The 24180-nt window shown below is 40.8% G+C and overlaps 2 protein-coding genes across 3 annotated transcripts in view; one reads left to right on the forward strand and one right to left on the reverse strand.

Moving 5' to 3' along the window:
* ACYP2 (acylphosphatase 2) overlaps positions 1–24180 on the forward strand; it is a 201811-nt gene that overhangs the window by 144240 nt on the left and 33391 nt on the right. Inside the window, exon 4 of one of the 2 annotated variants that reach the window (XM_023190202.1) lies at positions 19346–19450. The exons of the other annotated variant lie outside the window; for it this stretch is intronic. Within the exon in view, the coding sequence (XP_023045970.1) occupies positions 19346–19412 (67 nt within the window). The 3' untranslated portion in view covers positions 19413–19450. The remainder of the gene's footprint in view (positions 1–19345; positions 19451–24180) is intronic. 2 annotated transcript variants of the gene reach the window in all.
* Positions 4690–6105, reverse strand: TSPYL6 (TSPY like 6). Its single transcript, XM_023190200.2, has one exon. The coding sequence runs from the start codon at positions 5988–5990 to the stop codon at positions 4770–4772; it is 1221 nt and encodes a 406-aa protein (XP_023045968.1). The 5' UTR covers positions 5991–6105; the 3' UTR covers positions 4690–4769.

Below are 24180 nucleotides of genomic sequence, written 5' to 3' on the forward strand. Positions count from 1 at the left end.
CTTGTAGCTCAGTGCACTTTCTATTTTATGCTCTAGATTTTAGTTTAATGCTAAATGTGAGGATATCACCTACCTTTTCCATCCTCATCTATCTCAGTAAACCGGATTAAATTTGAATTCTGGACCCCTTTTCTTAAAATATCTTCTATCTCAGCTGGGCATGGTGGCTCACGCCTGTAATCCCAGCACTTTGGGAGGCCAAGGCGGGTGGATCATGAGGTCAGGAGTTCAAGACCCGCCTGGCCAACATGGCGAAACCCTGTTTCTACTAAAAATACAGACGTTAGCTGGGCGTGGTGGCGTGCGCCTGTAATCCCAGCTACTTGGGAGGCTGAGCCAGGAGAATCGCTTGAACCTGGGGAGGCAGAGGTTGCAGTGAGCCGAGATTGCACCACTGCACTCCAGCCTGGGCGACAGAGCAGAACTCCATCTCGGGGCAGGGGAGGGGGGCTGGGGGGAAGTATCTTGTATCTCATACATTTATAGCTACCAATAGCAAAGAGAAAATTGTGCCACTAGAAAACAGGACAAGTCATCTATATGGATGCCACTTTATATTATGTGATATGAATTCACATAAAAAGCCTAATTAAATCTACCTTATGTTTCAAAGGCAGTAAGTTAATCTTACACATTATTGTTTCCATACTCTTTATGTAAAAGAAAAACTACCTCATTTTCAATGGTAAATTATTATCCCCCAAATACGTTGCTGTATACAGAAGTGGAAAGATTTTGCTCAAATAAGCCAAAGCAAATGATTTCATTGTAGTTCTACAGAAGTTTTTGTTGGTACTAATACTGTAATCGTCTATAGCATATGCCACAGGTATTGTTTGAAAATTTTTTTATCTCTTAATTATCAAATGAAATATTTATACCTCAAAGAGGGAGGCCTGAAAAGACATGAAACTTTGAAATATAGACCATCTTACAGTCTTCAGAATAGCATCATCCCTGTTGAACAACATAAAAAAATGTGGATTTTATGATATATTTGTCTGGAAGATATAAAAATGAATCATCACGAGCCATTATTAAAGAACTGTTTATAAATGAAAAACTCTGATGAAGGTCAGTTGACAAAATGAGTGGAGCACTGTAAATACTAAGTTGATGGCCCATGCCTAGATAATTCAGTGTTTCTATTCTTAGAAAATGGATTTTAGCCATTTGAATGTGGCCTAGTAAATGATCCTGTTAAAATTTTCACATATCAATTCATGGTTTACCCAAAAAGATCTGCAGCATACTTTTAAATTGGCCTTTTTCTGGCAGAGGGATTACAGAAAAATAATGTTTTTGTTTTGTTTTGTTTTGAATTTATTTGCTTACTTTGGGTTTCTTTTGTTTTTCTTAAGCAAGAATATTAAAGTACAATATCCATACAGAGAAGTACGTTTTCTAAATGTACAACTTGGTGAAGTTTCACAAATTGAATATACTTATTTATCCAGCACCCAGAGCAAGACACAAAACATCACCAGCCCTTCAGAATCTACCATCTCATACTTCCTTCCAGTCAATAGGTACTTATCACCCCAAAGTTTACTGGGAGACAGTTCTCCCATGTGTCTCATGTTTCTGCATATCTTGTGAGCAAAGGCACTGACTGCGTGTGTGCAGAACGTCTTTTCGAGGCAGCCTTGGAAGACAGGGTGTCTCCAGAGCAAAGCACAGGTGTGTTTAGAGTCTTGAAAATAGAGATTATGTCCCTTAGAGAGCAAAGAACAGGTTTACTTACTATTTAGTATAACAGAGATGTCTCCCTTCAAAGCGAAAAGGACAGGCATGCTTACTGCCCATTATAAAAGATTCAGCTTCCCTATGTTCCCTACGGTAGTTCCTCTCCTGTAACACAATCCCCTGTATGTACAGATGTCACTTGGCTTTATGTTGCCTCGTGGGAATTAGAGCTCAGGGAACCAGTGCAAATACTGACACTCTTTTGACTATTGAGTTGTAAGGTCCTTTGTCTCTGACCTAGCACATAAGGCTAACTTGTTAAGGTTAAGCTTGCAAGAAGGGTAAATCTCAGACCCATCACTGTCCTTGGTAGTAACCACTATTCTCACTTCTGCCACCGTAGATTAGTTTTACCCGCTGTTACACTTCATACATAAAAGAATTATATAGCATGTACTCTGGCTTCTTACCTTTAACAACGTATTTGTGAGAATCATTCATATTATTGCATGTAGGCATAATTCTTTCTTATAGTATTCCATTGTGTGAACATTTTTAGAAATTGGTTTATTTTTTCCACTATTGATGGACATTAGGGCAGCTCCCAGTGTCAGCTATTAAAATTGTGTTGTTATAAATACTTTATGCATGTCTTTGAATGAATGTATGTACATATTTCTGTTGGGTATATTCCCAGAACTAGATCAGAGGGTACGCACTGATACTGCCAAACAACTTTCTAAAGTATTTGTACTAAGCTACTCTCCCATAAGCAGTATATGAACCTTTTGGTATCTCTGTTATTTTCAACCTTTGTTATTTTCCATCATCTTTGCTTTGTTTTTTTTCAGTGATATGCTTTAATTTTACTGTCATCCATTCATAAGGAAAGATGCCATTGGCATAATAGAATTATACCATCGGCATAAGACAAATATGCCCATGGTATAATTCCAGTTTCACAAAGCAATCTGACAAGCACTTCCACTCTTTAGGCTCAGACAGGTGGATCATGAGGTCAGGAGTTCGAGACCAGCCTGGCCAACATAGTGAAACCCCATCTCTACTAAAAATATTAGCTGGGTGTGGTGGCACAAGCCTGTAATCCCAGCTACTCTGGAGGCTGAGGCAGAATTGCTTAAACCTGGGAGGGGGAGGTTGCCGTGAGCCAAGATCATGCCACTACACTCCAGCCCGGGCAACAGAGCAAGACTCTCCGTCTTGAAAAACAAAACAAAACAACTGAAAAAAAGACATGTCAATTACTAAGTTGTTACCAGGGCAAATTATCAAGAAAGACAATGAGAGCCATAAATTTTTTGTACTTTATTTATACATGAACACAATAGTTTCCAGTCTTCTGTGTCAGATAAGACCAAGTTATTCAAAATAAAATGTTAAAGATATGGTTTTAACAGAAACAAGATCAGGCTGAAAACTGTCATGAATATCCATATCCATATAATGTACAAAAAAGAAAGGCTGATATTATTCCAAATGTTCCTAATTGAAAGTAAAAGAAAATCTGTACAGCTGAATCTTCCCAGTAATTGAAAGTAAAAGAAAATCTGTACAGCTGAATCTTCCCAGTAAACAGAAAGAGAAAATATTATAACACAGTATTAATCTTCCACATAAATAAGGCTACATGCAAACAAGAAAGAGAACACCCAAAATTAGTGTTTCTTCAAAGAACCCTTCTCTAGGCAACATATTTAACACTCCAGCCATCTTCTATTCTTCTATGTGAATACTAAAAAAAAAAGTACTTCTCTTACCATCATAACTAGTCGACCCAGTGTTAATTCTAGGCCCGATTTTCCCCTGAATCATTTCTGCCTTTTTATTCGGTTTCCCCTGCTTAGAGCACCCATCACAATCTCTTTCATTCTTCTATCACTCTGAACTAGAAATCACCTTTCATTCCATCCAGCTCTGTATTCCTTTAAACCCTCTAGGAATTGCTAAAGAGGGATGAGGAGCTGAAAAGAAAGGAGAATGGGGAATAAGAGGTCTGGCAGTCTATTTTACAGAACAGCCTGCTTCTGGACATGACAAAGGGTCAAGAAACTAAAAAGCCTGCTTCTGCAGATGTTTCTGAACTACTACTTTGTTTTTTTAAAGGAAGACAGAAGAGATTTATGAGAGATGACAGAAAAGAAAGTGTACAGTCACTCTGGCACTTCATTAGGTTCAGGAAGGGAGGAAAATAAAGGTACCTAGATTTTCAATGAATCCACTGGTTGTGGCTGAGAAAGCTTGGTACTTGTCAAGAACACCAACATATTAACCTTGCCATGACGATAGGGTCTGACATGTCCCCTCAACCATTTGTCTGACAGTAGGGTTTCTGGATGATGAGGGTGGTGGTGGCAAAGAATTGAGAGGTCTTTTGGAAGAGGAAGGAGTCTTTTGTGTGCTGACAGGAAACCTGTGTCCACCACCAGTGTTGTGGAGACCCCTGCTGATTAGAAACCACAGAGTGGAGCTGGCAATGGTCTGGGATGTGTTCACTCAGCAGGGAGCTGCCCAAGGTGGTGGGCATAGCCAGTAGCAGGCAGCAATAGGTGACCAGAGTCTCAGGAAAAGTAATGGAGTCCCATAATTCACACAGACCAAGTTGCCCCCTGCTGTTCTCCCTTGACTTCACTAATGCCCAGCAATTGTGGACAAGCCATGTGCCTGTACTGTCAGATGCAGAGCAGGGTGAGCTGCATAGGTTGTTAGACACAGCTAGAAATCCAAATAGGAGGAGCCAGATCAGAGGTCCTGGGAACAAACAGAGTCCAAACAAAGGTACAGACCGTGTAATCTACAGCATCATTCTCTTCGCTTAGAAGGATGTAACCCATCGGCTGGGAGCATGTGATGTTAACGCAGAATAGCAAGACAACCAGGTGAAAGGGAAGCAGCATAGCCACCAAGGTATCAATCTTCAGGTTGAGAGAACGGAAAGTTTAAACAGCGCGTAGAGGAAAGTCAGAACAAAAAAAGTAAAGGGCATACCTAATGCTGTTGCCCAAGCACAGGTCCAGCTCGTGGTGGCAGGGGACCTTCTGCAGGAGTAGTTCCAAAGGCAAAGGTTAACCAGACTGGAACCCAAAGGGCCTGGGGATCTCCACTGGCTCCCTCATCGGGCGACGTCTAGCTCTATGGGCGTCTTCATCCAACAGGTAGTACTGCAGTGGATTTGGCCAGAGGTCCTCTTTAATAACCTGAGCAATCCTGTCCGACTCTGGAAGGCTGTGGTCTGAAAACCAGGTGAAGAAGCTGCAGATGACATGTCGGTTCCTATGAATGAAGGACTGGGGTCCATGGCCCTGGCGCCACATGATTAGAGTGGAAAAAGACACCACTTGGCCGAAGGATCTGACCTCATACACCTTGACGATCAGCTTGTTTCTGAAGTAAGGGTTTCTTCCAAAGAAGAACTTAAACTTGCAGCCTGTCCTAGGGTATCTGAGCTCCTTCACTTCCAAATTGGTTAAGTAGCTTAACATCTCGGCATCTTGGCCTCTAATCATGGCAGACAGCTGTGGGTGGTGGCGGAAAGCAGTGACCCAGAAGCCCGGGATATTGCGAATGATGTCATTCCTCTGCTCCAGGTAGTATTCATGCATCTGCCCAAACCTGCGCTCCACCTGCAGGAGGGCCCTGTCAGCCTCGGCATTCACGGAGTCCAGTTCCAGCTGGATGGACTCCAGGGGATTCAGGTGGAGACCCATGTTCAGGGGCCCAGGCCCTGCATCCCTGTTTACCTCATCTATTGCTCTGTTTCCTTCCGCCATGTCCATTTCCTCGCCTCCTGGCTTCTCATCCAGTGGGGCTGAGAGCATGGCACACTCCTCAGGCTTCACGTCCTCGGCCTTCTCCTCTGCAATCACTTCAGACTCCGACCTCCCTGCACCACAGGTTTCTACAGCCTTCTCCCCATCTAGGCCGCCTGTCTCTTCACCCGGAGAGCCATTTTTGAGGCTGCCGTCAGTTGTCAGCGAGACAGAGGCTGCTTTTAGGCCCTCCGCGGGTGGTAGAGTCACTTCCTGTCCCGCTTTGATGGCTCCATGACTGCGACTCCCATCGACCAAGATGTGGAAAGTATGGCCACTATCTGCGGGATTCTGGGGCGCGACCCCCTCCTCTGGAAGCCGGGGCGGTGGGAGCACGACTGGCTCCAAGCGGCCCTCAAACACATCTGCCATTACCTGTGTCGCCTTGCTCTTCTCTCGGGACCTCTGGCCCTGGTGCGGGTCTTCCGGGGCATGGTCGAGAGTAGCAGGCCTGTGAGGACTCTCCAGGAGGCTCATGTTGGTAGCGGCCAGGGCGGCAGTCGGTAGAGGCCAGACCAGTGGTAGGTACCGTCAACGTTCCTCACACAAAATGGCGAGTAAACAGCTCGACTATTGGCACCGCCCACTCTTCAGTCTCGCGACACCCACCCCTCAGTCTCGCGAGTCTGGTGGTGTCCTATGCATCGTTATTTTAGCCATTGTGCTGGATGAGTGGTGGTATCACACGGTGGTTTTAATTTGCATTTAGCCAAAGCCTAATCAACTGAGAACCTTCTCATGTTTTTTGGCCATTAGGATATTCTCTCTTGGGCAGTATCTGAGGCTTCTCCCTATTTCTCTGCTGGGCAGGCGTTCTTTTCCATATGGATTTGTAGGAAGCCTTTGTACATGCTAGATACTAGTCATTCTTCAAGTATAGATATTACAAATATTTCCTCCCACTCTGTGGGTTACTTTTTCTGTTTTTTTTTTTTTTTTTTTTTAGTAGAGATGTGGTTTTGCCATGTTGGCCAGGCTGTTCTTGAACTCCTGGCCTCAGGTGATCCGCCCACTTTGGCACCCCAAAGTGCTGGGATTACAGGCGTGAGCCACTGCGCCTGGCCTACTTTTTCATCATCTTAATGGTACCTTTTGAAGAACAAAAGTTTTTCATCTTAATATGTGTCAAGTTGTCATTTCCCCCTCTACCTTAGTGTTTTTCTGCTCTGTTTAAGAAATCGTATCTCTTGCCTGGGCACAGTGCCTCACACCTGTAATCCCAGCACTTTGAGAGGCGGAAGTGGGAAGATCACTTGAGCCCAGGAGTTGGACACCAGCCTGGACAACATAGGAAGACCCCATCTCTATTTTAAAAAAGAATTGGCCGGGCGCGGTGGCTCAAGCCTGTAATCCCAGCACTTTGGGAGGCCGAGAGGGGCGGATCACGAGGTCAGGAGATCAAGACCATCCTGGCTAACACGGTGAAACCCTGTCTCTACTAAAAAAATACAAAAAACGAGCCGGGCGAGGTGGCGGGCGCCTGTAGTCCCAGCTACTCCGGAGGCTGAGGCCGGAGAATGGCGTAAACCCGGGAGGCGGAGCTTGCAGTGAGCTGAGAGCTGGCCACTGTACTCCAGCCTGGGCAACAGAGCGAGACTCCGTCTCAAAAAAAAAAAAAATAAAAAAAAAATAAAAATAAAAATAAAAAAGAATTAAAAAATGAGGAACCTTATCTCACCAAGATTGTTCAAATTTATATCTGCCATCCAGCTGGAATTGATTTTTATCAGTGGGGTCACAATTTGTTTTTTTCCATATGAATATCTAATTGACCCAGGCTTGTTTATTGAAAAGACCATTCTTTCCACATTCACAGGTTTTTAAATGTTTCCATCAAAAGTGACATAAATCATTGGCCAGAGCTAGTCAGTTGACCCTGTCTAACTTTAATAGGACAGGGAGGTGTAATCTTCTCCTGAGCCTGGAAGGAAGAAACTGGAAATGTTGGCAAGTGCTGTATCACTCAGCATGAAAAATAATTTGAGTAATAAATAAAAGACCAATAGAGTTAGGCCAAAGGACATAGAGAAAAGGTAATAATAAACAGAAATTTATGTAAGACAATACAGAGTATCAACCAAAGATGAATAATAAAAAGAAACAATATTTGGAAAGGAAAACATAGTCACATTGATTATTTAAAGAAATATAAGACAGGATGTTAGACAGCTTTATGCCAATACATTTTCAAACCTAGATGAAATATATGGCTTCATAGAAATGTGTAACTTATCAACACGGACTGAAATGCAATAGAAAATCTAAATAGGCCTAGAGACAGTAAATAAATGGAATCAGTAGCTTAAAAAAATCTTTCCACAAAAATAGCGGGAGGTTCAAATGATTTTGAGGCAACTACTACCAAACATTCAAGGTACACATAATCCATTTTTATATTTATTAAACATTCAACAAATGTTTATTGGGTACCTACTGTGTGCTTGGTACTCTTATGAGCCCTCTGGATATAACAGTGAACAGAACAAGGATTTCTTCCCTCTTGGGGTTTACATTTTAGCAGGGGAGAAAGATAACAATAACAAGAAAATAATATTGCACATGAGAAAGTTATAAGTGTTATGGAAAAAACAATAGAGTAAGGAAATGGAAAGTTCTGGGGGGTAGGGAGTGGGGAGCAGACTGTAGTATGAAATAGGGTGGTCAGAGGAAACCTCATTGAAAAGATGAGATTTTGGCAAAGAGTCAAAGAAGTTGAGGGAGTCAGCCAGCAGAAATCTTGGAGAAGAGCATTTCAGGAAGAGAAGTGCTAAGCAGAAGCACCAAGACTGGAACATGCCTAGAATGTTCAAGAAATAACAAGGAGGCCAGCATGGATGGAGCAAAGTGAATGAGGGAGGCTAGATCAAGTAGTTTCTTGTATGATAGTGTAAGAAATTTGGCTTTTATTCTTAATGAAATGGGAAACTACTACAGGATTTTTAGCAGAGGACACAAAATGTGACTTTAGTTTTGCATGAATCACTCTGACTCCTGGATGAAAAATAATCTGTATGGAAGCAATGGTAGATTTAGGGGGATCTTCTAGGAGGCTACCGCACTAACCCGGGTAAAAGATGTCTCTCAGACCAGGTGGTAGCAATGGAGGTGGATGGTGGATATAGTATGATGGTAGAGTCAGCCTGATTTCATGGTAAATTGGCTGTGGGATCTCTTAGTTCATTTTCTGTTGCTGTAACTGAATATCTGAGACTGGGTAATTTATAAAGAAAAGTTTATTTAACTCACAATTCTGGAGGCTGAGAAGTCCAATGTGCTATGCTATGAAGTAGCATGACAAAAAAGCAGAAGAGCTAGCAAGTACCTGGGAAAGAATGGACAAAAGAGCCTGACTCAGCATTATAGCAACCCACTCTCTCAAAAACTAATCCATTCCCATGAGAAGTAATCCAGCCTTGCAACAAAGACTTAAATCCATCTTACCAACCTGACCATCTCTTAAAGGCCCCACCTCCCAGCATGGGGTATAAAAGAAAGAGAGAAGTCAAGGATGACTCCAAGGATTTTGACCTGAGCAACTGTTAGGATGGAGATACTGGAAGCAGAGATGGTGAAGGCTATAATGAGGAAGATCTTTGAAGGAAAATCAGAGTTATCTTTTTTTAAAAAAAAAAAACATATTGTTTGAGATGATTATTGGACAACAGAGTTGAGATGCCAAGTGGGCACAATGAGTTTAGAGCCCAGGAGAGGTCTGAGATAGGTATTCACATTTTGGGATAATCAGCATGCATGCAATTTTAAGCCAAATGGTTGGATGAGAACACTGAGATAGTGAGTCCTGATAAGCTGGGCCCTGAAGACTCCAAAATTATAAGGTCAAGAAAAAAAGGAAAAACATCAAGGAAGACTGAAGAGAGACCAGCAGGGTAGAAAGGAAACCAAGAGTGCAATGTGCTTGAAGCCGAATGTGTAAAGGAAGTTGTTCAGCTGTGTCACAGGGTGCTCACAGGTCAGTTAAGATGAGGTCTGAGAACTGACCGTGGGATTTTACAACAAAGAGTCACTGGTGACTCAACAAGAGCACTTTCAGTGGAGTGGTGGGGGTTGAAATACGTTTGAAAGGGAAAGGGAGGAAATAAATTGGAGATTGAATATTGACAATTCTTTTGAGGAATTTTTCTCCAAAATGAAACAAAGAAATGGGATCATGACAAGAGTAGTCAAGCTACTTTCAGTGGAGTGGTGGGGTAATAGCTTGGCTGGAATAAGTTTAAGAGAAAACAAGAAGCGAAAAAGTGAAAACAGCAAGAATATACAACTCTTTTGAGAAGTTTTGCTTCAAAGAAATGGGATAATAGCTGATGGGGAAATGGAGCAAAGAACGTGTTTTCAAAAAGGAAGAAGAAGCATGTGTAAAGAAGCAGGTTGATGTGAACGATCCAGTAAGGAGCAGAAACTAATGATGTAAGAGATAGAAGGAAGCATTATTGGAGGGATGTCCTAGAATAGACAAGAGGAGGTGGAATCTAGTGCCTAAGTGGAGGAGGAGATGTCAGCTTTAGGTGGGAGCATGACAAATTCACTAGTGGTAATTGGCAGGAAGTCAAAGTATGAGGGTGTATGTGCTGGTAAACAGGTAGAAGTGATAGGAGATTTATGAAATCTTCCTCTGATTGCTTCACTGTTCTCAGTGAAATAGAAAGCAAGATGATCAAATGAGTATGAGGAGATGGGGCAAGAGGCAGTGGAGTCTGAGGACAGAGAAGAAGGTATGAAATAGTTGTCTAGAGAGAAGAGTGACTAGACTATGACCTAAAGTATTGTCAGACAACATTAAAGTCATGAATTCAAAGTGAGACCCATCAGCATGGCTATGAATTTTTCTCTAGCCACATTCAACTTACAGGTGCAGTGTGAATAAGCAGAGTTGGATTTAGAGCTGAAACAAGAAGGACAAGAGAATAATTATAATAATTGATCTTAGAGTTTAAGCTGGAGGAACAGAAGACATGCAGGATGAGGTCAGTGAAAAGGTGGTCTGATCAATGAATTGGAAGATTCAGGGTACTGAAGGTCTCCTGGGGTCAAGTCCTAGGGAGAATAAGCTAGAGGGCTAAGAGACAGTGGTTTGAGAATGACCTGCAAGAGATTAGTCAGAATCCTATTCATGAATCCAAGTTGGTCTCTAATGAGGCAGATAGAGGATAAGGTCATTGCAGGGAAGGTCAATGAGCCAACAGGACGGGGTGGGAAGAATAGTCTATGTGTATACTGAAATCACTGAGAGATAAGAGAAGTGAGAATGAGGCAGGAGCTAAAAAACATGAGAAATGAGAGGGAATGACATGAGGGTAGCAACGTTTTAGAGCAATAGGTGGTCCAAACCATTGACAGGAGACTCAAAGCTGGATTTGTATTCTAGGGCCAAGGTATAGCACCTCCACCTCTGGATAAAATCAGTTAGTGGGAAGGCAGACACCTTTAGAATTTTTTATTTCTTAATGTCACAGACCCTGGTATTATACATCTCAAAGGTACGCATATATTAGGAAATATTTTTTAAAACTGAAAAGTGAGTAGTGATATTATTCTTTGAGTTCATTGTAAAGTATTACTTTCTTTTGGGGTTCCATTCTGCTTTGTTCTAAGGCTTGGACTAGAAACTGTTGAAAAGAATAATATACAATTTCAACTTTGGAGTCTGAAATATTCTGGCTATTATTTTTTTTTTTTTCCTTAAAAAAGGGAGAACAAGGAGAGCTATATAAAATCTCTGAAATGTTTTGTCAACTAGAGGCAAAAATAGAGATGTGGAGAAAGAGGGAGGGGGAGAAAAAGGAAAGAAAAAAGAAAAATGAGTAAGGGAAGGAAGAACAATATGGCTTCTTGGAAAGAGTACAATTTAGGCACTAATCTGCACATCATAGAGTTGTAAAGAGTTTAATTCTCTGGGAAACAGAAAAAGCATGATGTTTTAGAAGATAAACTCTATATTAGATGATTGAAAGGAGCCTGTGAATTGTACAGTCTTGTTTTCCTTGGACTCCTGAAATACTCTTTTTCAGTTCTTGTTTTGAAAGGGATCCCTGTCTCTTAAATTCTTAATACAACTTTGTTTATATAGTGATTTAACATACAGAACTATTTTTCTTAGAACTAGGCCACCCAGTTTAGAAAGCTGAGGGCCTGAATACAATATGTCACTTTCCTAAGATTCAAAAGAATGTTGGTAAACAAGAGAGGGAGATGTACACTTTGCTAATTTCTTCTGTTTCCCAATGGAAAGTCTATCAAACTGTTTGCAAAGGAAATGGTCAAAAAGGAGTTTTAAGTGATTAACCAAGTAGCTTTCCAGCTGCAGTCATCTTTATTGTATGTAAATATAGATAAGAGGGGAGAAAAATATTTGAGTTACCAGGGCATGGGAAATGATTTACCCTAGCAAAGTTAATAAATTATGATTTAATCATTTTCTACTAAGGTAGCACTCATAGAAAGAAAATATACATTATTGTGCCTGGTGAAACTGTAAAAGTCTAAAAAGTCTATGTAGAGTCCTGGCCTGATAGACTGGCCCCAGAGTGTTTCAGCCAGGGGTGAGCAGAGCCACAGGCTTGTGACTGGACCTGTGTTCTGGCTAGTGCCAAGCGTCCCCACCAGTGAATGTGATACAGGAGCAAAATGACACAACCACTGTTACAGTGTTTATGTTACACAAAACCAAAATACCAGTATTTATGTCAGACTTTTATTTTAAAGGTGTTCATAATTCAGAAAATACAACAGTGAAACTAAATAATGTGTTTTAAATGCAAATTTTTAAAGATATTATAAAATATGTTTCCAATATCTAAATGTTAGACATATATAATCACTCTAGCCTAATTTAGATAAAATTTGTTAAGTATTAGAAAAGAAATTGATACTACAGTAAATGCGTAAGTTGGTTAATCATGGAAAATGGAAAATGAAAAAAAACAAAGTGCATTGATAACGTCATCATTACCATAAGAGTATTTTTTGGAGCAAATTTTTTCCAGCTGCTATAAAAGCTTTCAGTTTCTACACTGGTGGCAGAGAGGTGAACAGAGTTTTGCTCTAATTCCTAGTATTTTCTTGAGTTGTCATTTTAGAATAATCTTAGTTATTTCTTAAAAAAAAAAGTAATCACAATTTTTATGGATGGCAAACTGTAGTTTTTGTTTCAAGTAAAGCATTTCTAGCTTTATCTTTATCTTTAATTTATCCTGTTTGGATATAGATTAGGTACAACTATATCAACCTAATTAATTACTGTCCCATTCACATTCCATTTTATTGAAAGGTCTTTGAAGTAGGAGTAAGATTTATGTATGTGATAGGAGGTTTAGGGGCTGGGTGTGGTGGCTCATGCCTGTGATCCCAGCACTATGGGGGGCCAAAGTGGGAAAATCACCTGAGGCTGGAGTTTGTGACCAGCCTGGACCAGGTAGTGAGACCCTGTGTGTTAGGTTATTCTTGAATTGCTATATATAAAAAAAAAACAAAAAAACAAAAAACCCTGAGATTGGGTAATTTATAAAGAAAAAAAGTTTAATTGGTTCAACAGGCTTTACAGGAAGCATGGTGTGACATCTGCTCATCTTCTGGGGAGACTTAAGGAAGCTTACAATCATGGCAGAAGGCAGAGGGGGAACAGGCACATCACATGGCAAGAGCAGGAGAGAGAAGGAGGTGCCACACACTTTTAAGTGACCAGGTCTTGTGAGAAATCACTCACTGTCAAGAGGACAGCATCAAGGGGATGGTGTTAAACCATTCACAAGAAACTGCCCCGAAGATCCAGTCATCTCCCACCAGGCGCCACCTCAAACATTGGGGATTACATTTCAACATGAGATTTGAGCAGGGACAAATATCCAACCATATCACTCTGTCTCTACAAAATAATTTAAAAATCAGCCAGCCATGGTGCTGCATACCTGTAGTCCTAGCTACTCAGGAGGCTGAGGTGGGAGGATAGCTTTAGCCCAGGAGTTCGAGCTTACAGTGAGTTATTATTGCCAGTGGCACTCCAGCTTGGGTGACAGTGACACCCTGTCAAAAAAAAGGTTTGGGTTGTCAATTGTTATTTTCTCTTTCTTTTTGAGGAGTATAGAGTTACTCCTCCATTCTTTTCAAATTTTAATATAGCGTATAACTCTTTGCATATGTTTCAAGATGGTAATTCAGCACCTCTTAGAGTATTGAATAATCACAGTAAAATAAATATACCAGAATTTCATTATTTTAATATATGCTGTATACTGAACTGCCAGAATACTGAGAAAAGATGTTACAATCACTAGTTGAAACCAGGAAGCCAGATTCTGTCATCAAATCCAAATAGCACAGGAAGAGCAGTAAGGTCCTATTTATTGACTACCTTTGTGTGGCAGGGAGGTGATAGATGTTTAGTAGTGAATGAAACAGGCATGGATCTGTGTCCAGAATTGGTTCCTTTCAGTGGGTTCTTGGTCTCTCTGACTTCAAGAATGAAGCCGTAGACCCTCACAGTGTTACAGTTCTTAAAGATGGTGTGTCCAGAGTTTCCTCCTTCGGGTGGGTTCAGGGTCTCACTTGACATCAGGAGTGAAGCCGCAGGCCTTTGCAGTGAGTGTTACAGCTCTTCAAGGTGGTGTGTCCGGAGTTGTTTGTTCCTCCTGGTGGGTTTGTGGTCTTGCTGACTTCAGGAGTGAAGCTGCAGACCTTCTCAGTGAGTGTTACAGCTCATAAAGGTAGTGCAGACCCAAAGAGTAAGCAGCAGCAAGATTTATGGTGAAGAGCAAAAGAACAAAGCTTCAACAGCATGGAAGGGGACCTGAGCAGGTTGCTGCTGCTGACTTGGGTGGCCAGCTTTTATTCCCTTATTTGGCCCCACCCACATCCTCCTGATTGGTGCATTTACAAACCTTTAGCTAGACACAGAGCACTGATTGGTGTGTTTACAATCCTCTAGCTAGGCAGAAAAGTTCTTCAACTTCCTACCTGACCCAGAAGCCCAGCTGGCTTCACCTTTGAGATCCTGCTCAGGGAGCTTAGAATGAAGAAGGCAGAAACAGGAGACTAGCCAGGAAGGGCAGAAGCTAGGCAGACAGCACAGCAAACTCAGATGTAAAAAACAAGGTGGGAGGAAAGGGAGAAGGTCCAAGGTAGTTGCCCAAAAAGGGATGCTGGCCTGGAGATGGGTGGATGCATATTATATAGAAACAAGTAGAAATCTTAATGCCCTTTGAAAAATATAAGTATAAATTTAGGTGGTGAGTTGTTTTAACAAGATATATGATCCTTGTTTGGGGTAGGGGATAGGAAAGCTCTCAAAAGCATTCTTGGGACAGTGGAGAAAATTTAAAAAGGGCCTGGATAGTAAAATGTTTAAAAGAATTACATGAATTTTCTTAGGTGTGATAAATGGCATTATAAGTATAGAAAACAGCATTCTTATTCTCAGAAAGGAATTTTAGCATTTAGGGGTCAAGTGTTATGATATTTGCAACTTACTTTCACAAAGTTCAACTACAATGCCAAAAACAAACTTCTGGGGAGAGAGGGAGGAAAAGAAAGAAAATATAGCAAATTTTAACTAGGTGGAATTAGGTAGCTATTTGATTATACTATGCTTTCTATATATGTATGAAAATTTGTATAATAAAAAGTAGGGGGTCAAAAAATAAGCATGTGTATTAGTCTGTTTTCTCACTGCTGATAAAGACATACCTGAGACTGGGAAATTTACAAAAGAAAGAGGTTTAATGGACTTACAGTTCCACATGGCTGGGGAGGCCTCACAAACTTGGTGGAAGGCAAGGAGGAGCAAGTCACATCTTACATGGATGGCAACAGGCTAAGAGCTTGTACAGGGAAACTCCCATTTTTAAAACCATCAGATCTTGTGAGACTTATTCACTATCACGAGAATAGCATGGGAAAGACCCACCCCCATGATTCAGTGATCTCCCACCAGGTTCCTCCCACAACACATGGGAATTATGGGAGCTACAAGATGAGATATGGGTGGGGACACAGAGCCAAACCATATCAGCATCCTACTCTCCTTTTGACAATGGATGAGGCAGTTGAAAGGAGTATCAAGGAGAGAGGGGAAGAATGCAGGGTGTGGCCTATTATGACTTTGGGCAAATGCTTAACCTCTTTGAGCCTGAGTTTTCTTCCTGTGTTTCACAGATAATATCTACATACAGGGGTGATATGAAGATTAAGTAAGTTGAAATGTAGTGGTTAAGAGTGGTGAGTCCAAATCTCAAACTGCACTTAGCTACTAAATAACCTTGGGAAAGTTACTTTTGTGCCTCAGTTTGCTTATCTGTAAAACTGACATAATAATAGTGCCTACCTCCCAGAATTGTTGTGAAGCACAGAATTGTTCTAAAGAGCAAAGCTTAGCATGTATTAAGTATTTGATAAATATTAGCTCTCATTATTTTTGCTATCTAGGACTCAGCATCCTGAAAACAGAGAATACCCCTTCTTTTCACATGCCCATTGGACATTCACAAAAATTGAGAATTTATTATGCCCATAAAAAAAACTCAATATATTGCAAAAAGTAGAGTGTGAGCAGCATGTTCTGTAATTGCTGATATAAATAACTCTCTAAATCAACTCTTGGGTCAAAAAGGAAATAAATAAATTACAAAACACCTTCAAAATAACAATAATGGAAACCTCATATACCAGAACTTATGGTCTGCAACTAAAGGACTTTTTAGTATTACTTGTAAATACTGATACAAAAATAAAATATAATTAAACAAGATCCACCAACACACTCAGTCATTTACCACAACCCATTGGACATGCCCATGCCCTTTCAAAAATATAAGTATATGATCCTTGTTTGGGGTAGGGGACAGGAAAGCTCTCAAAAGCATTTTTGGGACAGTGGAGGAAATTAAAATATGGACTGGATAGTAAATGTTTTTCCAACAATTTTGTTTTAGCAAATTACATCCTTATCACAACACCCTATAAAGCAGGTACTATCATTAGCCCTGTTCAACAGATAAGAAAACTGAGGTGCAGATTTTTTTTTTTTTTTTTTTTTTGAGATGGAGCCTTGCTCTGTCACCCAGGTGGAGTGCAGTGGAGCAATCTTGGCTCACTGCAAGCTCCGCCTTCCGGGTTAATGCCATTCTCCTGGCTCAGTCTCCCGAGTAGCTGGGACTACAGGCACCTACCACCACGTCCGGCTAATTTTTTGATTTTTTTTTTTTAGTAGAGACGGGGTTTCACCATGTTATCCAGGATGGTCTAGATCTCCTGACCTTGTGATCCACCCACCTCGGCTTCCCAAAGTTACAGGCGTGAGCCACCGCACCCGGGCGAGGTGCAGAAATATTAATTTGCAGATGGACACATAGGAAATGGCAAGGTCAAGAAATGAACCCAGGCAATCTGACCCTAAAGCTCTTCCTTTTAAACTCTGCAGGCTACTCTCTGAGCCATTCTCAGCTACAAAAGAGGGTTAATAATTCTTATCTCTTGTGGTGGACATGGTAAGATATGGAGCTGAGTGGGGAGAGGCATTGATGCTCTCTTTATCTGTTTCTGTACTGTTGAGCTGTTATAATGAGTATGCATTATTCATGTACTTTTTCATCAGGAAAATGTTTTTTAGGGGCCTATAAGAGTGCCTGGCACAAAGAGGCTCCCAATAAAAACATTATTATGTCTGAAAGCAAATTCAGAATTTCCATTTGACTTAATAGGAATTCATCAGCTCCAGAAGCTTGGTGAAAAAAAGAAACAAGATAGGGCAACAGCTAGAGGAGAATTCAGGTGGGAGGTTTTTACTTTCAAATGAGAAGGGCTCATACATCCTAAAGTAACAGGTGGGAACAGAAGGAGGGAGAAGGAATTGGGAGCTGGGGGGAGAGTGGTCTTAATACCTCCCTAGATGAATTTAATTATTCGGGGGAAGGTTAATAGTGACCAATTGTTGACATATAAGCCCCATTTCATACACACCATGAATAGGCCTCCCTGGAGTAACAAAAATTTAAAGGTCATTTTGGAAAAAGACAGAAATTAAAAGAACTCTATAGCTTGCTTTCTTTATCTACCTGATTCTGGCGACGTGAGAATAGGTTTTCTGAAGAGGAGCCAACAGTTTGTTTTTCCACTTGTGGGTTACAATGGTAAAATGGTTGTTGGCAAAAGAACATCTTTTCAAGCAGCTTCCCTTGGTATAGGTCAGAGGAACAACAAGCAGAGTTATTTCTGCAGCTGGGAAAAAGGTTCAGAGCTATCTTCCTGGAATCGGCTCTTGTTTCAGAATCTAAAATAGATTTGAAATATTATGCTATTTGGGAATCGGGGCCTATTCAGGCTAAGCACATCTGTTGGTAGCTGTTGAAATTCAAATAAATTCAAATAAAGTCCAAGTAATGCTCATATTACACTTACCAATTTCAAATTTTAAAAATACACATATACAAAACCTACACCCCAGTTGCTATCACTACCTAAGACACAATATGGAAAGCCTTCATTTTCTGCCAGCCATAGTTGCTTTGAACCTGAACCACAACATTTAATTCCTTTGGAAATGCCCCTTCCTCCCTACCTGAACTTTTCAACTGAGATTCATTTTCAAAAGTTTAAATATGAACTATAACAAATAGTTCTATATTTTGGTTTTGATCATTTGACAGACTTCAGTAGTTGAAATGAGGTTGTTGGACTACTGAAGTCATAAAGCCGGAATTGAGTAAATGCATTTTCCTTCTTGTCATCTTTCTGTTTTTAGTAAATACAGTTTACTTAGGTGTGGTGATTAAGGAAACCTGGTCGATTTATTTATATACTATTCCATATTCAAGGTGTCTTTTAAAAGGCAAACAAAGGACAGCAAAGTAAGGGAACTTGCCTTTTTAAAGTAAACCATGACTTTCTTATAGTGATCTACCCAATGTGTGGAAAGAGGTAGAACTGGCTGGGTGCATTGGCTGACACCTGTAATCCCAGCACGTTGGGAAGCCGAGGTAGGAAGATCACTTGAGTGCAGGAGTTCGAAACCAGCCTGGGCAACATAGTGAGACCCAGTCTCTACCAAAAAAAAAAAAAAAAAAAAAAAAAAAATTAGCTGAGAGTGGTGGCATGTGTCTGGAGTCCCAGCTACTTGGGAGGCTGAGGTGGGAGGATACTTGAGCCCAGGAGGTTGAGGCTGCAGTGAGCCATGTTAGCACCACTGCACTCCAGCCTGGAGCAAGACCCCATCTCAAAAAACAAAACATAGAATAATTATTTTAAGATTGTGAGTTTTTCTTTTTTTTCTTAGTAGTTAAAAATTTGAAAGGCATTTAAGTGACATATTCATGTCATAACCTGAGAGTTTACAATGTTATAAGTAGGTAGCACATTAAGCACATTACATGAATTCTCTCTTAATTTAAACCTCATAATTACCCAATGAAGTTTGTGTCATCATTTCCATCTTACTTATAAATGTATCCAAGGCTTACAAATAAGTAATTTGTCCAAGGTCACACACTGAGTCAGGATTGAAACTGTGCCCATTACTGAAGTTATTAACTCTTTTTATTTTTATTATTATTTGTAGAGACAGGGTCTCCCTGTGTTGCCCAGGCTGCTCTTGAATTCCTGGCCTTAAGCGATTATCCCATGTCAGCCTCCCAAAGTGCTGGGATTACAGGCATGAGCCACTGTGCCCAGCCTGAGCTGTTCACTCTTAATCTATAACAATGCCTTTTACATGAGAAACAGTAAACAGGAAGGCAGGGGATGGTAAAGAGGATATTGAAATATGTTAGGAGCTACATACAAGAAATAAATTCACAGTTAAAAATATGAAGACCTTTATCTAAATCCAGGCAAACTGCAAACTTTAAAAGGAATTATGATAAGAATAAAGCATCAGGAAGGAGGAAGACAAACTGATGACACTGATATCCCAGAATAAGGCTCCAGAGACAAAGGTATAACCATCATCACATATGGTTGGTGACTCCCACAGTGTGTTCCTCACCTTCGCCAGCGTCTTTGCGAAATGTGAGTGTTCTCTGTAAAGGTTCTGGCATGGCAAAAGATCCTAACTCTAGGAAGCTGAATCACTTACCATTTGGCACTGATATCCCTGATGTCTTCTGATTAACTTTTTTGCTATCATATATATGTTGAAAAATGCAAGTATTAAAATCAGTAATAATGTTCAGTAACTAGTACAGCTGTTCCCTTGTTCCACCTCAATGTTATTTGTAGAAAAGCCATTATTCCACTATTCTGTATCAATAACAATTTTCATTTTTGTTTTTCTGTGTGTATATGTATTAATTAAATAACACAATTTCCAGTTTTCCTAATAATTCTAATGACTACATAACACTCCGTTGAGTTGATGCACTGTAATTTATACTGGGTATTTTCTTTCCAGTTTTTTTGCTATTATAAATATCCTTCCAAGAACTTACTTATACATCTAATTTACTCGAATTTCTTCATATACAAATCCTATGTTTATGTCCTCTGACCATTTATCTCTTGAGGTTTGATTTCATAAATATTTGATGCATATTTCTCCTAGCTTTGCTAAAAATTAAAGGAAATATTTAACTCTTTAATGCACTACAATCTTACTCTGGTATGTACTGTAAGTGCTAATTTAAATCACTTTTTGTTTTGTTTTTGTGTTAGCCAGTTATCCTGGCAATTATTAAAACATAATTAACCAGGCATGGTGTTATACATCTGTAGTCCCACCTGTTTGGGAGGCTGAAATGGGAAGATTATTTGAGCTCCATAGATGAGGCTACAGTGAGCCGTGATCACACGACTGCACTCCAGCCTGGGTAACAGAGCGAGATATGTCTGAAAATTTTAAAAATAAAGAAAAAATAAAAAATGAATACAATGAATGAATAAAATGTAATTACTAAATTATTTTTTCCTAATTTTGTGATAGTATATATTCAGTTTATTTCTACATGTCTTACCCTGCTTTATTCAATTGGTATAATAACTTATACTTTATGTTTTAGGATTTCCTGGGGAAATTCTGGAGACTAGAGCAACATCATGAGTCACAGTTTCTTTGTTAGTGTGGAATTTCAATATTTAACAAACAGTAAAGAACTTTACTTGGTGAAAATTGTTTTTCTATATAATAACATAGTATGTATCTCAATCTGTTTATCTTGTTTTTCATAGTCCATTAAAGCTTTGTACTTTTCTTTACATATGGCACATACAATTCTTTATAATTTTCTTTATAAATGTCATAGTTTGAAACCACCTTTGCAGAAATGACGACAGAGACTGAGGCGGGATGCTTCTCACCTCACAGGTGGTGCTCCTTGCTCATTCCAGGGCATAGGCCAAGCTAACTATGGAAGAAATTTAATTTATAGTTTAACTTTGAACTAAGGATGATAATAGTCCCTCCCTAAAACTGATCCCCTCCCTTGTCCGGAACTGAAGTCACCTTTGTAAAACTAATGAAAGTCCACAAGATTATTATTATTGGAGGAGCCTGAATTCTGCTCAAATATAGGCATACTTTCTATAATCCCTTACTGCCCAGTACTCATGTGGCCAGAGATCACAAGATTTAAGACTTCCCCAATTGCTCCCATAGATAAAACATCACTATTGTAGAACATACTATTGGGTTTTTGAAATGTTTTTTCACTTTTGTATTCTGGCAACTGACTGACCCTATCCAGCCAGTGACTCATGACTCAACCAGTGTGTCCTGTGCCCCCCCCCCAACCCGCCCCACCCAAAGGAGGACTCCACACCAGGATCATTTTCCATACCCCTGTGATTTCATCCCAAATCAATCAGCGGCACCCATTCCCTATACCCCTGCACACCAAATTATCCGTAAAAACCCTAGCCCCTTATTAGAGAGACTGATTTGAGTGTTAACTCCAGTCCTTCTGCTTGGCAGCCTTGCATTAATTAAACTCTTTAACTGCAATACCACGACCTCAGTAAAGTGTTTTTTTCTGTGTCTTCCCACCCTTTTTTTGTGGCTATGTTAAATGGGATTTCTTCTCTTTTTATTAAACTAGTGGTTACCACAATAAAGAAATCCCCTAATTATGGTGCATTCACTATAAACCTAATCACTTTGATAAACTCACATAGGCTAATAAACAGATTTCTTAGGATTTTTAGACATGCAATGCTTTCTGCAAATAATCAGTTTTCTCTCACCCCTTAGTGTATCATTCTATTGTCGCAAAGTGAATCCAGTTGCCATTATTCGTGTATTAGAGTGCTAGGCTGGAGAGGCAGGAAACGTGCATGTTACTTTCAGTTCCTCAACTGAGGAAGCCGCTGATGAAGCACCTTCCCTTCATGGATCAAGCACCATGCTAGACACTTCATATCGGCCATCTTGCCCAAGGCTGAGAACAAGCCTACCAAGTATACAATTATTAAATATCAGTGTTGAGGAAACTGAAGTTTATCAGATGTAGACTGCTCATGTTAGGCCCCAAGAAGCAATAAGAAATGGAACACTGAGGGGCCTAACTATGGGGGTCTGTGGATGAAAGGCTGTGGGTCTGTGGCTCTGGGCTCCTGTGACCTGGCAGGTTTATCTCTACCCAGGAGCTGCACTGACCATGAACTTTGGCCGGTGATCTATGAGGAACTAGGGAGGGATCTCAGAGCTGAATCCGCTCGCTTGCATCTGTACCTTATGCATATGCTTCGCATTTCCTGTTTCTGGGTCATAGTAATCTATGTGAAAGTAATCCTGAAGGTAGTCTATGTTCTTGTTTCCACCTGCCCTCCAACCATCAGCCCTTTGAGGTTAAGTAATTTATCTCAGATCTAAGAAATAGCCAACGATGGAGTAAGTGGCTTCCTTCATGACCAGTGGTCTCTCCATTGTACCAATGATGTCCTCATCTGAATGTAAGTCAGATAAGATGATCCCATTTTGACAGGCTGACTGTTCTTGAATATGCATTATACAAATCTTGTCTCTTCTTCAAGACTGCAAATCTCAGAGGCTATACTTCCCACATCCTTGAGTTGCTCATATTGCTTTGCACATAACCAGTATTCAATAAATATGTGTTGATGCAGAATGAATGAATGACGCAAAGACAACAGTCTTAATGCTTTTCCTACAAGAGAGACTTTTAATGCTAGAATACAAGCTCACGTGGTACCTCCTAAAAATCTCATCATTTCACATTTCACATGTAGAATCTCCTATAAAGACTGCATTTGTCATGAGCCTTTTCACAAGAAGATGTTTAGTATCGGGTCAGCTTGTTTTCAAAGAATTGGGGTTAGGAAAGCAGGAAACTAGGAAGGATCAAGGTGGGAACAGTGGTAGGGAGGCTTTTCTCTGACAAAGTTGTTTGGGTTATTTTTATCTTTCTGCTTCTGTTACAGCAACAATATGAGAAAACTGTTCAAATTTAATAGAGTCTGTCCAAACCCAATTTTGAACAAATGACAAACTATGGTGCACATGTGTTAACATTTATGTTTGGGTATGCAATGGGAAACTAAGTCTTACGTTCTCGTCTTTAAACATACAATGTTTTAATGCTCCTTTAGAAGATACACTACAATACTAGTACATTAATTGAGTGTTCTTTGTTATGCCAAAAAATTCCAAAGGAAGGTACATAGTCCCCAGGAGCCATAGAATCTATAGATTTTGTAATTACAGTTTTTAAACTTAAAACTCTCATTGAAGTCATTAGTTAACAATTCTAGGGGGGCGGAGCAAGATGGCCGAATAGGAACAGCTTCAGTCTCCATCTCCCAGTGCGAGCGACACAGAAGACCTGCGATTTCTGCATTTTCAACTGAGGTACTGGGGTCATCTCACTCGGGAGTGCCGGACAATCGGTGCTGGTCAGCTGCTGCAGCCCGACCAGCGAGAGCTGAAGCAGGGCGAGGCATCGCCTCACCTGGGAAGCGCGAGGGGGAAGGGAGTCCCTTTTCCTAGCCAGGGGAACTGAGACACACAACACCTGGAAACTCAGGTAACTCCCACCCCAATACTGCGCTGTAACACCAGCACACCGGAGATTATATCCCACACCTGGCCGGGAGGGTCCCACGCCCACGGAGCCTCTCTCCTTGCTAACACAGCAGTCTGCGGCAATCTAGGCAAGGCAGCAGCGAGGCTGGGGGAGGGGCACCCGCCATCGCTGAGGCTTAAGTAGGTAAATAAAGCCGCTGGGAAGCTCGAACTGGGTGGAGCTCACAGCAGCTCAAGGAAACCTGCCTGTCTCTGTAGACTGCGCCTCTGGGGACAGGGCTCAGCTAAAGGAGCAGAAGCCTGTGAAACGCGAACGACTCTGTCTGACAGCTTTGAAGAGAGCAGTGGATCTCCCAACACGGAGGTTGAGATCTGAGAAGGGGCAGTCTGCCTGCTCAAGTGGGTCACTGACCCCTGAGTAGCCTAACTGGGAGACATCCCCCACTAGGGGCAGTCTGACACCCCGCACCTCACAGGGTGGAGTACACCCCTGAGAGGAAGCTTCCAAAGCAAGAATCAGACAGGTGCACTCGCTGTTCAGCAATATTCTATCTTCTGCAACCTCTGCTGCTGATACCCAGGCAAACAGGGTCTGGAGTGGACCTCAAGCAATCTCCAACAGACCTATAGCTGAGGGTCCTGACAGTCAGAAGGAAAACTATCAAACAGGAAGGACACCTATATCAAAACCCC

Source organism: Piliocolobus tephrosceles, chromosome 15, assembly GCF_002776525.5.
Source record: "Piliocolobus tephrosceles isolate RC106 chromosome 15, ASM277652v3, whole genome shotgun sequence".
Classification (NCBI taxonomy): Eukaryota; Metazoa; Chordata; class Mammalia; order Primates; family Cercopithecidae; genus Piliocolobus; species Piliocolobus tephrosceles.